Source organism: Desmodus rotundus, chromosome X, assembly GCF_022682495.2.
Source record: "Desmodus rotundus isolate HL8 chromosome X, HLdesRot8A.1, whole genome shotgun sequence".
Classification (NCBI taxonomy): Eukaryota; Metazoa; Chordata; class Mammalia; order Chiroptera; family Phyllostomidae; genus Desmodus; species Desmodus rotundus.
Genome location: NC_071400.1, coordinates 66,543,743 through 66,556,416, shown reverse-complemented (window position 1 = coordinate 66,556,416; position 12,674 = coordinate 66,543,743). Strand labels below are relative to the sequence as shown.

General features: G+C 51.0%; 1 protein-coding gene across 1 annotated transcript; it reads left to right on the top strand.

Annotated features, from left to right (window-relative positions):
- Positions 1-1,555: 1,555 nt before the first annotated feature.
- On the top strand, positions 1,556-8,491 carry GATA1 (GATA binding protein 1). Its single transcript, XM_024580118.3, has 6 exons — positions 1,556-1,671; positions 5,499-5,737; positions 6,239-6,616; positions 6,723-6,868; positions 7,386-7,511; positions 7,974-8,491. Exons 2-6 carry the CDS (start codon positions 5,518-5,520, stop codon positions 8,343-8,345), a joined length of 1,242 nt encoding a protein of 413 aa, XP_024435886.2. The 5' UTR covers positions 1,556-1,671; positions 5,499-5,517; the 3' UTR covers positions 8,346-8,491.
- The last annotated feature ends 4,183 nt before the right edge of the window (positions 8,492-12,674 follow it).

The following is a 12,674-nucleotide window of genomic DNA, read 5'->3' as shown; positions in this document are numbered from 1 at the left end:
GACCCCACTGACTCAGGGCTCCTTCCTTGCCCTCTCCCCTCAGTGAGTCTCAGTCTCCCCATATGTAGAGTGGATAGTCTGCAGAGCACCCTGTCCCATGGAGTTCTGGGGCCATGACAGTGTGGTCTTACCCTCTTCCCCATGGGGATCCAAGTTGGACACCTACTTTATGTACTGTGTGCATGTGTCCAATGATTTCATGTGGTTAAAGTGCTCAAAAAAGGCCAGGCATGAGTGTATGATAGCATGAGACACTGGTTGTTGTCACAGTTGTTACTATTTGGGGGAGTCAGGACAGGGCAGGAAGGTGGGGACTGAGGTGCAGAGGCCCAGGGACTCTCTGAGGGTCCTTCTCAGCAGGTTGAGGGCAGAACCACAAGCCCCATGGGTCCACATCAATCTACATTCCCTTGTGCCACCAACCCCAGTACCACCTGCCCAGGGTGTACCCAGGCAGCCACGTGCGATCTCATGGACTTCCTCTCAAACCCTCTGTCTCTGTCCCCCTCTCTACAACATCAGCTTTGTCTCCACCTGTGTTGTTGGCCTCTATCATTTTCATGTTTTATCTGTCCCTTCTGTCTGTCTCTCCTTCTCTTTGCCTATCTATCTCTTTAATTGTCTCTGGCTCTCTCTATGCCTCTACCCCCCTCTCTCAGTCTCTCCTTTCTTTCTGTGCCCTCTTCCTCCTTCCAGCTCTGTATTTTTCTCTGTTTATCTCTTTGTGTCTCCAGATTTCCATCTCTCTCTGTTGCTGTCTTGCTCTTCTTTAATCCTTCAATTTTCCTTCCCTTCCTCTACCCTATCCCACTCCTCAAGGACCCGCATAGGAACCAACCCCTGGTCCCACCTATTTCCCGCCTCCGGAAAAAGCATGGCGGGCAAGAAGTTGAGGCCACTGTCCCTGGGTGCCCCCCAGCCCTGCCCCCCATCCCAAGACAGCCTGTTACCGCGGAGCCAACAGCCACTGTGGCCTCCATCTGATAAGACTTATCTGCTGCCCCAGGGCAGGCCAGAGCTGGCGTAAGCCCCAGTGGGGCGCTGAGTGAGTGTGCCCCTGACTCCCACCAGCCCTGGTCTGGCCCCTGGGCAGCTGGGCCTGGGTCGTCATGATGTCCCAAGGGTTCTGGCTCAAATCCCACTGAACCTCTCTGAGCCTCATGCTTTTTGTCTGCAAAATGGGTAGTCACATCCCTCCTTTTCCTATGAGTAGGAAGACTCACATACATAAGTGCCCAGCCCTCACTTGGCCCAACACACAGTAGGGCCTTTACAGACACTCATCAAAAAGCCCAGCAGATTCATGAGACCATATCTGCTATTTTTGTTTTATCTTGCACTCAGCCCATATTGTTTGGTTGGACACTGAAGTCCATGGGCACCAAAGTCAAATAGGGTCTGAGAATCCATGGGGTGGGCAGGTGGGGTGGAGGAAGATCCCTACTGCCCAGGAGGTGCCCCACCAGCAGGGGACCCACCCCCTCCCCTGGTCTGCCCCACCCACTGGTGTACCAGCCACTCCCTGGGGAGGAGGGAAGGAGAGGGGAGGGAGGGTGGGAGGGAAGGAGGAAGGGAGCCTCAAACACCAAGGCCAGCCAGGACATCCCCTAGGATCACACTGAGCTCGCCACATCCCCAAAGCAGCTGAACCCTCTGCACCAACCAGTCCAGGTCAGTCTCAGCCCCCCAAAAGTCCCCAGCAAGGCAGACTCTGGGCCTGCTGCCCCTTACCTCAGGCTACTCCTCCAGCCTGCTTCAGTTTCCCCAACCTACCATTGGCCCCCAAAGTGTCTACTGCCCCTGAATCCCTTGACAGCTTCTTCAGACTACCTTTGTCTTTACAACCTCCACTCCTACCCCAAACCTATCTCCCTACCCCTTCTCTCTGCCCTGACTCTCATCTATACCTTTCAAAATATCTATGTTCCCCAATCCCTTAACTGTCCCTGTACCTCATCTCTGCCCCCTAAAACATGCCTTTATCCTCAAAATCCTATTTCTGCCCTAAATCTGGTTTTCACTCACCTGAACTTGTCTCTGCCTCCAAATTCTCCCCCAAAACTTATTCTCCTTCCCTAACTATTTCAGCTCCCCAAGCTCTGTCTGCTCAACATCTTTGCCTCTGCCCTAATTTCTTCCTTTGACCTGCCGATCTATCTCTGGCCAGCCAAACCCTAGCTCCATCCTCGTACTCCCACCTCTGCCTCAAACCTTGTATTTGTTCCCTGTGACTTCTCTCTGATCCCCCAAAACCATTTCTTTTCCCCAACCCCTTACCTATGCATCAAAATATCTTTGCCACCCCAAACACCAAATCTACTCCTCCAAATCTGCTCTGTCACATGAACCCTTTTTTCTGTCTTCCCTAAACCCCATCTTAGCTCCAAAATGCCTCTGTCCATCAGATCTCCTCTGTGGCCCAAAATCTTTCTCTACTCCAATTCTATCTCAGTTCTAAAACTGCTCTTGTGCTCCTATAACCCATCTCTAATCATCAGACACATTTCTGCCACTCCAAACCCATCTGTGACCCCTAAACTTTATCTCTGCTCCAGTAAAACCCTTGGACCCCTATACTTTTCCATGGCCCTCAGAATCCATCTCTGACCCCCAAACTACACCTCCAACTTCTCAACTTTGTCTTTCACTCTCAAACTTTACACCTGACCCCCAACCTGGTTTCTGCTTTCACAACCTATTTCTGATCCTAAAATGTGATCGTTCAAGGTTGTCTCACTCTTCAAACCCCGTATTGGCTTTCCAAAACCTCATAGTTATACCCCAAACCTCTATCTGACCCTCAAACCCTCCCAAGACGCATCTGCCCTCAGACCCCATCTCTGCTCCCTTTAGTCCTGAGGGGACCCTCCCTTGAGGGCTGGAATGGGGACATTCATTACCTGGGGTGAGGGGCTGGGCGAGGGGCTGGGCCGAGGGAGAGTTGAGGGTGCCGGCCTGCTGCCTGCTGCCAGTTGGGGCAGCACTTACTCTAGTGGGGCAGCTGATAAGGAGCTTTCATATCCCCCAGCCTCGAGATAAACTTTATCTCTGTCTGGAGAGTGATAACTGGGTGGGGGGGGGGGCTGGGTCCCTGCCATGAGAGGGGTGGGCAGTCCTGGACCCGCCAAGGTGTCAGGTGCAGGGGGCAGGGGGTTTCTGGAGGGAGACTATGGGAAGTGAGATGAGGATAAGGGGATAAAGGGACAGTGGTAACAGAGACAAAACACAGGAGACACATGGAGAGACAGAGAGAAGGGAGGGAGAAACAAAGAGAAAGATAGGGAGGAAAAGAAATAGAGAAAAAAAGAACAAGAGACATGCAGAAGGAGAAAGGAGAAACAGAGAGACTCGGAAACAATAAGAGAGAGAGAGAGAGAGAGAGAGAGAGAGAGAGAGAGAGAGAGCAGGAGAGCAGGCCCAGGAACAGAAACAAAGAGTGAGACAAGAACACAGAGAGAGAAATCGAGACAGAAGGAGAGAGACTCAAATAGAATCATGGAGAGATAGACAGGAATGAGAAGGAGGCTGAGATGAGGAGGCAAGACACCCTCCCTGGGGAGGGACCCTGAGGCCTAGGTTGGTTGTGGACACATCCACAGGCCATCTCTTTCCCAGCATAACCCCCAGCCTTGGGCCTAACCCTTAGCCTGTCTACACAATGAGTTACATAGGCAGGGGATTTGAAGATGCCCTTCAATTCTATGTCTATCACTCCATCCTACAGAGAGGGAAACTGAGGTCTTCAGGCTCACAGGGTAGGGGTAGGTTTCCTAGATTCTCATTTGGGACTGTGTGCAATGGGGTGTGGTCAGGGATATGGGGATAGTAAAACAAATATGGAAATAAGGCCATAGGGCCGAGAGAGAGAGAGAGAGAGACAAACAAGCAGAAAGACAGAGTGGAAGAGATATAGATATGAGTGCGGAAGGAGAAACAAAAAAAGATAAAGACAGATGGAGAGAAACAATCACAGAGATAGAGACATGGAAAGACAGAGAAAGGAAGAGGAAAAACATTGGACATTTGTAAAAGCACAGAAATAGAGAGCAATATATACTATGGTAGCATAGAGACATAGAAAGAAATGCAGAGAGCCAGACTTGAGAAAACACAGTGTCAGAGAAAAAGAGACCCAAGGAGACAGAGATACATACAAGGAAGAAGGGCAAAGGGGCATAGACCAAGCCACCATCTCACAGGTCTTAGCTTGGCTCCATCGCTACCTCCTATCTGGCCAATGGGGAAACTGAGGCCTAGGGATGGTTGGGACTGAAGGAGACAGAAAGCAGAACTATGGCCAGCCTCCCCAGGGGAGTGGGTAATGGTAAAGGGAACACCTCCCACCTGCCCCCTTCTCAGAGGAAGCCAGAGGCCTTTGGGTGATTTCAAAAGTTGGGTGGGGATGGCAGAGATAAGCAGTGGGGGATACTGACCCCCCCCCCCATGGAACAGGGAGGAACTCTATCTGCAGACCCAACTGAGGTGGGGGAGGAGGAGTCAAGCCGGAAACCTTGGGGTTTCTGAGAAAGTCAGAAGGCAAGATGCAGTAGATAGGGATGAAATTGGGGATCACAAGAGGGTGAGCCCCAAGGTCCCAGGGGGTGACCACGGGGTTCATGGAACTCTGATTCTTCACCCCAGCCCACCCCACCCCACCCAGACTCCTCTAGATGGGGAGGGGAGGGAAAATGGGGGCAGAGGGAGAAGAGGAAGCAGAGGAGGAGGGGAGGAGAAAATGAGGAGAGGGAGAAAGAGATGAGCAAAGAGGGAGAGGAGAAGGATAAAGAAAAAGGAGGGGACAAGAAAGGAGGATAGGGGAAAGGACAGGAGGGGATGAGAAAAAAAGAGGGGAGGAAAGAGGAGTGGAGGAGATGTAGAAATGGAAAGAGGGAGAGAAGGTGGCTGAGGTGGAGGAGGGGAGAGAAGAAGGAAGAGACAGCAGAAGAGAAGAGAAGGGGACAGGGAGAGAGGATGAGGGGGCAAGGGAAAGGAAGAGTGGAATAAGAGGGGGGAAGGAGAGGAGGAAGAAGGAGGAGTGGAAAGAGAAGGAAGAAGGGAAAGAGGAGAGGAGGAAGAAGGGAAGTTGAGTGAGAGAAGGGAAAAGAAGAGATGGGAGGGAGGAGGAAAGAGAAGAAAGGGAGGAGGAGGAAGAGAAGGAAAGGGAGGGAGGAAGAGGAGGGGAAGGAAGGGAAGGGGGTATAGGAGGGAGAGGAAAAGGGAGAGAGGAGATGAAAAACAAATGGGGCAAGATGAGGAAGAGAATGGGAAAGGAGAAGAGGATGGGGAGTGAGGATAGAGTGGAAGACTACAGAAAGATGAGGGAGGAGTGGAAAGGGAGGAAAGAGAGGAGGTGAAGGGGGAGAAGGGACCTGGGGAGAGGGAAAGGAGGGATATAAAGATTGAAGGGATGGAGTGGGAAGAGAGAGAAGGGAGGGAAGAGGGGCTGTAGAGGAGAGGGGGAGAATTTCTATGTCTGAGGACCCTTCCTGTCTTCACAGGTCAAACCACAGAGGCCCCATGGAGTTCCCTGGCCTGGGGGCCCTGGGGACCTCTGAGCCCCTGCCCCAGTTTGTGGACCCTGCCCTGGTGTCCTCACTACCAGAGTCGGGGGTCTTCTTCCCCTCTGGGCCTGAGGGCTTGGATGCAGCAGCCTCCTCCACTGCTCCAAGCACCACCTCAGCTACAGCTGCTGCACTGGCTTACTATAGAGATGCTGAGGCCTACAGACACTCCCCAGGTAACTCCTTTGGGTGGCTTTCCTGGCACTGGTTCCATGCTGTTGGGGTTGCCATGGAGATCCTTGTTAGGGCAGAATCCCACAAAGAGGTCATCTTGACTATGGCCAGAAGCCTTCACACGGCTGGGCTGACCACTTTCTGTGGGTAAGTCCAGACTTGGGAATGTCCATTCTCCTCAATCTGCCGCATTGGGAAGCAATGTTGGAAGTAGGTGGTGGTGGCCCTAGTTGTTGAGTGATCCATGGGGCTTCAAAGCGCAACAGTTGTCCTCAAAACCCATTTGGAAATGGCTATAGGTTACTGCAGTTGCCAGAGTGGCCAGTGGAGCTCAGGATCCACGAGTCACTCAATGGCCAGCAGCTGTTCTGGCAACCCATGGAAATGTTGGAAAATTGGCCACCATGTTGGGGCTGTTGGGCATCACTTCACCCTGAAAGCAGGATGGCTTTAGACTGTTCTGTCTTCTTCTTTCTTCCTTCCCATACCCACTCCTGCAACAGTTTTTCAGGTGTACCCATTGCTCAACTGTATGGAGGGGATCCCGGGGAGCTCACCCTACGCCAGCTGGGCCTATGGCAAGACTGGCCTCTACTCTCCCTCAACTGTGTGCCCCACCCGTGAGGACTCCCCTCCCCAGGCCCCAGAAGATCCTGATGGGAAAGGCAGCAGCAGTTTCCTGGAGACCTTAAAGACAGAACGACTGAGTCCAGACCTCTTGACACTGGGGCCTGCACTACCTTCATCAATCCCTGTCCCCAGCAGTGCCTATGGAGGCCCTGACTTTCCCAGTAACTTCTTTTCTCCCACCGGAAGCCCCCTCAATCCAGCGGCCTATTCCTCCCCCAAGCTTCGTGGAACCCTGCCCCTGGCCACCTGTGGTGAGGTTCCCAAAAAGGGACAGGGAGGTTGAGGTTGGGGGGTGGCACATCCAATGCAAACTTGGGCTGAGCCTGGCTCCCTCTTCCCCTCTGTCCACCTCACCAGAGGCCAGGGAATGTGTGAACTGTGGAGCAACAGCCACTCCACTGTGGCGGCGGGACAGGACAGGCCACTACCTGTGCAACGCCTGTGGCCTCTATCACAAGATGAATGGGCAAAACAGGCCCCTCATTCGGCCCAAGAAGCGCCTGGTAAGACCCCAGTCCTGCCTTCCCTTATCTAGGCACTGCTGTTCTCACCCCGTGCAGGGAATCCCTGTCCTCACACTCTACAAGAGCCCAAATCCCCCATCCCTTCCCCATCCATACAGGAGCCCAGCTTTGCACAGGAGTGTCTATCCTCAACCTACCCTCAGGCTGCAAGCAGGAATTCCGTCCCCTCCCTCCACAGCAGGTTTCACACTTGGCTACACACTGGGATCACCTTGGGGCCCTCTCCTAGGTGTGTTGGTTTGGTTGGTCTGGGGTGCTGCCTGGGCATCAGGATTGTTTTTAACTCCCCAGGTGATTCCAATGTCCACCAAAGTTAAAATTACTGATGTAGTCCCCCACACAATATGGGAAGCCCTGGGACAGGAGTCCATATCTTTGTCCCATAGCAAACTCATGGTCCACACCCCATACAGGAAGCCCTGCCTTCACCCTGACCCTCACCTTTTGCGTCCTCCACCCCCCAGTGCCCTGATCCTCACATTCTTGCTTCCCTCAGATTGTCAGCAAACGGGCAGGTACCCAGTGCACCAACTGCCAGACAACCACCACAACGCTGTGGCGGAGAAATGCCAGTGGGGACCCTGTGTGCAACGCCTGCGGCCTCTACTACAAGCTACACCAGGTGTGCCTTGCCTCTTGGATCCGCCCCCCTCTCCTCCCCATCCGTTGACCTTCTCTTCCTTCTTCTTTCCCCTTCCTGTATTCTTCCTATCTCCCCTTCCCTCAATTCTTCACTCCCTTCTTATCCCTGTTATTCTCCTCCCTCCTCCTTCCCCTTCATCCCCTTCTTCCCTTCCATTCCTTCCTGCTCCCTTCTCTCTTCTCCATTTCTCATCTCCTTCCTCCTCCCCTTCAGCCATCAGCTAGTCCTCTGGCTAGAGGCTTCTCCCAGCCTTTCCCCTGCTTAGGGCCTTACAAGATCATGATTCCTTAGGACAATATCTGAGCCACAGCTGAGATCTGCTCTCCTAGTCCTTGACCCAGTTCCCTATTCTTAAGGAGAGGGGTGGAAAGAGTATCCCTGGTGGAGACAAAGAGGAAAAAGTCTGAAGTTGGGAAACACTCACGGCCTCCCTTTTGTCAGGTGAACCGACCACTGACCATGCGGAAGGATGGTATTCAGACTAGAAACCGCAAGGCATCTGGAAAAGGGAAAAAGAAACGGGGGTCGAGTCTGGGAGGTACAGGAGCAGCAGAAGGACCAACTGGTGGCTTCATGGTGGTGGCTGGGGGTGGTGGTAATGGGAATTGTGGGGATGTTGCCTCAGGCTTGACATTGGGCCCACCTGGTACTGCCCATCTCTACCAAGGCCTGGGCCCTGTGGTGTTGTCAGGGCCTGTTAGTCACCTCATGCCTTTTCCGGGGCCCCTGTTGGGTTCGCCTACAGGCTCCTTCCCCACAGGCCCCATGCCTCCCACCACCCCCACCACCGTGGTGGCGCCACTCAGCTCATGAGGACACAGAGCATGGCCTCAGAGCAAGGGTAGGGTCTTTCTCCTCTTGTCATCAGCAGTCTATACAATCCAACCTTCTGGGCCCCAGACACTCTTTGTTCTGGACTCTCAAAGCTTTTGTAAAATAAAACCACTAATGTCCTGAAATTGGAAGTGTGAGTCTGTGTGGGACCAAATAAAGAGCCGTGGTAGGTGGGGTGTGTAGCAGTGTCTGCAATTCTTCGATGATGGTGTGAGGCTGTGTGAGACAGCATGTGTGACCTGGCACTTGTGACCCTTCATAATAGTGGGTTATGATGTGCAATTATAATAGTGTATGTGAAAACGTGTGTGACAGCATCCAGGTTGTATGGCATGTGTATCCACACATGATGGAGAGAGACAATGAGTGGCTGGCTGACTGCTCTGTGAGGTGGTGATCATGGGGTGAGGTTGGAGAGACGGTGTGCATGACACCAGGTAACTGAGAAACAGGGCACAGGTTACTGTATGAGAGGATATGAAAGTATGTGCATGACAGGGTGTGTTGAAAAAATGTGTGAGGTTGTGCTTGTGTGATTGCGCACCATGCAGGGTGGTTTTGAAATGGTGTGACAGCATGTGTACTGGGCACAGAATTTGATCAGTAAACATTTTTGGAATGTTGGACAATGACTGTGTATGATGGTGTGTGAGGATGTACCAGTGTGACCATGAAGTACTATGTGTCAGGATGTCTTTGAGGGTCTGGTAATGGCAGCACTTATGTGAAAGCCTGTGTCTTTGAGTGTATCACATATCATGTGCCATGTCACAGTGTCTCTGAGTGGCTGACAATGTGAGCAGCTCTCTGTACACTTATTTGTGCAGGTATCAATATGTGTAGTTTCAGTCGGTGTAAGTTAGGGACCCCCTTCCAAAGGACAGAAGACATGTTTAAGACAGGAATGGGAGGAAAGAGTGAAGCTGGAATGGTAGACAGCAAGAAGGTCAGAGGGCTAGTCCAGGGCCTTGGGGTTGTCCACAGGTCTTCCTGTCACTCATCTCTTATCTCTCTGAGCCCCACTTGGCCTACAGCCCTGTGGGAAATGGTAGAGGAGATGTAGAGATTAGAAGGACAAAATAGCTTCTGAGGGGAAATTTTTCTGAGGTTGGGGCACTTCCCATGGTGCCAACTCCCTCCCCAATATACCTGCTCACCTGGGTGAATTGCTCCCTCTAAAGTGGACTCTGTTCTTCCACTGAACAAGCCCTCACATAGGTGCTTTCACTGAGTCAAGTTATATCCTAAGCCACACAGGTTAAATGGCTCTCCCAAGGCCACACAGTTGGTGGCACAGGACTGAGCCAGGTTTCATGGCCTAGCCTCCACACTACCCAGAGGCTCCTAACAGCAAGCAGTACCATTTACTGAGTGCTCACTGTGGTCAACAGTGGCTGGAAGGCCTCAGTTGCTTTAGTTCATGAACACCTGAAAAAAAATACTCCAAAGAAAGTACATGCATACTCATTTTATTAATGAAAAGGTGAGGCTCAGAACTTGCCCTGACCACATTGAGATTAAGGAGTGGATTTAGGATGGGGGCACCACCCCAGAGTGATTCTTACTTACATTTATTTGGCTGCTTTTCTCTCTCTTTTAAAAATCTTTCACTCCCCGATTTGCTCAAATCTGGACTTGCTTTGGGGCTGCTGCTCTTTATGGCTTCTCCACTTGAGCCTCAGAGATGGAGACTGTGGGACCATGTATCCTCAACATAATATGGGTAAGCAGCTGTCCTCAACAGAACAGCATCCCTTCAGTTAGTCACCACACTAACCCACTGCAGAATCACAGTAGTCCATGCTCATCACAGGGATTGTCCAGAAATGCCCTGGCTGCTCCACAGAACTCCAGCCCTCTCACCCTGTAGGAGCCCCTGTCCGTGTACTGAACAGAAACCCCTTTCAGAACCTTTGCTGGAAATGTGCTTGGACCCACCTTGTTCAGGAACCCTGGTCCTCAAACCCTATAAAAATGGCAGCCCAAGCTTAGCACAGGAACCTAGCGCTGGAACTCTAAGGGAACCCTGTCTCTAATTATTAACAGAAAATCCATCCTTACCCTGGACAGGAATGCCAGTGCTTACCTTGTACAGGAGGCACCCCTGTCCAGCCATGGCACAGGAACCTCTGCCTTACCCTGGTTAGGAATCTATGAACCCACACTGTAAGGAAGCACCTCTACCACCCTTTATAAAAACACCTGTCCTAAACCTCTTCATGAGCCTCAATCTCTCTGTAGGAATCCCGCCTTGACCTTGGACAGGACACCTCTGTCCTCACACTGTACTGGAGCCCTGCCTTCTAAGTAGCAATTCAGAAATACTTCACTCACAATAAAAACTAGTTCTGAACCACTGACCTGACTCTGTCTGCAGAAATCTCTATCTGCAACCTCTTTAGGAACCCTGATTGAGTTCAGGAGCCTTGTTTTCATCGTTGACAATGACCCATGACATCACTGCACAACAATCCCTATCTCACACCCTACGTCATAGAGTCCACAGGAACCTGCGACCCAACTCTCAACATGAACCTTGGTCTTGAACTTACATGGAAAATCCTTTCCTGAACCTGTGGTACAGTGCCTGTCCTGACCCTCTACTTTAAGCACGGACCTCATCGTATACAGGCACCTACAACCTCACCTGGCACAGGACCCCCTGCCCAGACACTATACAGGGTTTCCTGTCCTCACCCTGTGTTGGCTCCATGGTCCTGACCCTCTACAGGAAGCCTTGCCTATAACAGTACTGGAACATATAACCAGACTCTGCAGAAAAACTTTCCCTGACTTTCAAAAGAAATCCTTAATTTGACTAGTTTACAGGAATCTCTGACCTGATCCTTTACAAGAACTCCTAACCTTGCCCTCTTGGAAACTGTCTTCTGACGCTGTATAAGAAGCCCTGGTGCGACTCTGTTGGATAGCCCTTGCCCAAGCCTTGTTCCAGAAGCCCTACCCTCACCTTTACAGGAATCACTGTCCTGAATGTGGCTAGTGACTATCACATTAAACAGCATAGCTCTGTGGCATCTGCAGAATCCTGTAGCAGGCATTGCTATAGGCTTTTCAAACCTGTTCCCTTTCTTCCTGAGCTCACTCACTTTTTCAGCCTCCCTTACAATTAGATGTGGACATGTGACAGAGTTCTGATCAATGGAACGTGTGCAGAGTGACATACATGACTCCCAAGCCTGGCCCATAAAGGCCTCTCATGGAATCCTCCTTCTCTCTCTTTCCCCATCTACCAGCTGAATAGTGAGAGCTCCAAGAACTAAGAGGAGTGCAGAGTCACAAAATGGAAGTTGCCTGGGTCCATGAATAATCAGCAGTAAATATTCACATTGGATTTTGTGGGGGGGGGGTTTAAAGATTTTATTTATTTATTTTTAGACAGAGGGGAAGGGAGGGAGGAAGAGAGGGAGAGAAATATTAATGTGTGGTTGGCTCTTGTGCACCCCCAACTGGGGACCTGGCCCACAACCCAGGCATGTGCCCTGACTGGGAATTGAACCGGTGACCATTTGGCTTGCAGACTGGTGCTCAATCCACTGAGCCACGCCAACCAGGGCTCACACTGGGTTTTGTATCAGCAAGACATGAATATTTATTTGTTAAACCCCTAAGATTCTAGGTTTGTTTGTTAAAACAGCTAGACTGATTTGGCCCAATTAATAATAATCTTTTGACTGAATCTGGATATGAATACCTGATCCTACTGTCTATATGAACACAGATCTAAACCTGTACAGAAACATTTGTGCTGACCCTGAACTGGACCACCTGATCTCTTTGTAGGAACCTGTCATAATGTAGTCTAAGAAGCCCCATTCCAAACTTGTATGGGAACCCCTAGTCTGGAGCTCTCTAAAAACAACAGTCTTGTCCTGCATAGAAACCCCTGCTTGGATTAGTGGAAGAACAACACTATAGAAACTATAGGAATCCCTATTCTCATTCTGTACAGGGACATTTGCTTGACCTAGTAGAAAAACACCAGAAGTGACCAGACCCTGTCCATGAATGGGTCCTCATACCTCAAACAAAAGGAATACCTCTCCTCAGGAAGTATGGAACTTCTGCATTTACCCTGTAAAAGGATCCCAGCCAGATAATGGAAACCAAAGGCTGACACTCTATTGCAGGGATCAGCAAACTATGGCCTTCAGGCCAAAGCCAGACTGCATCCCGTTTTTACATTTTTGAAGGGAAAGAAAGAAGAACATACCAGAAGCCATATGTGGCCTATGAAGCCTAAAATATTTACTCTCTGGTCCTTCATAGAAAAAGTTTGCTGACCTCTGC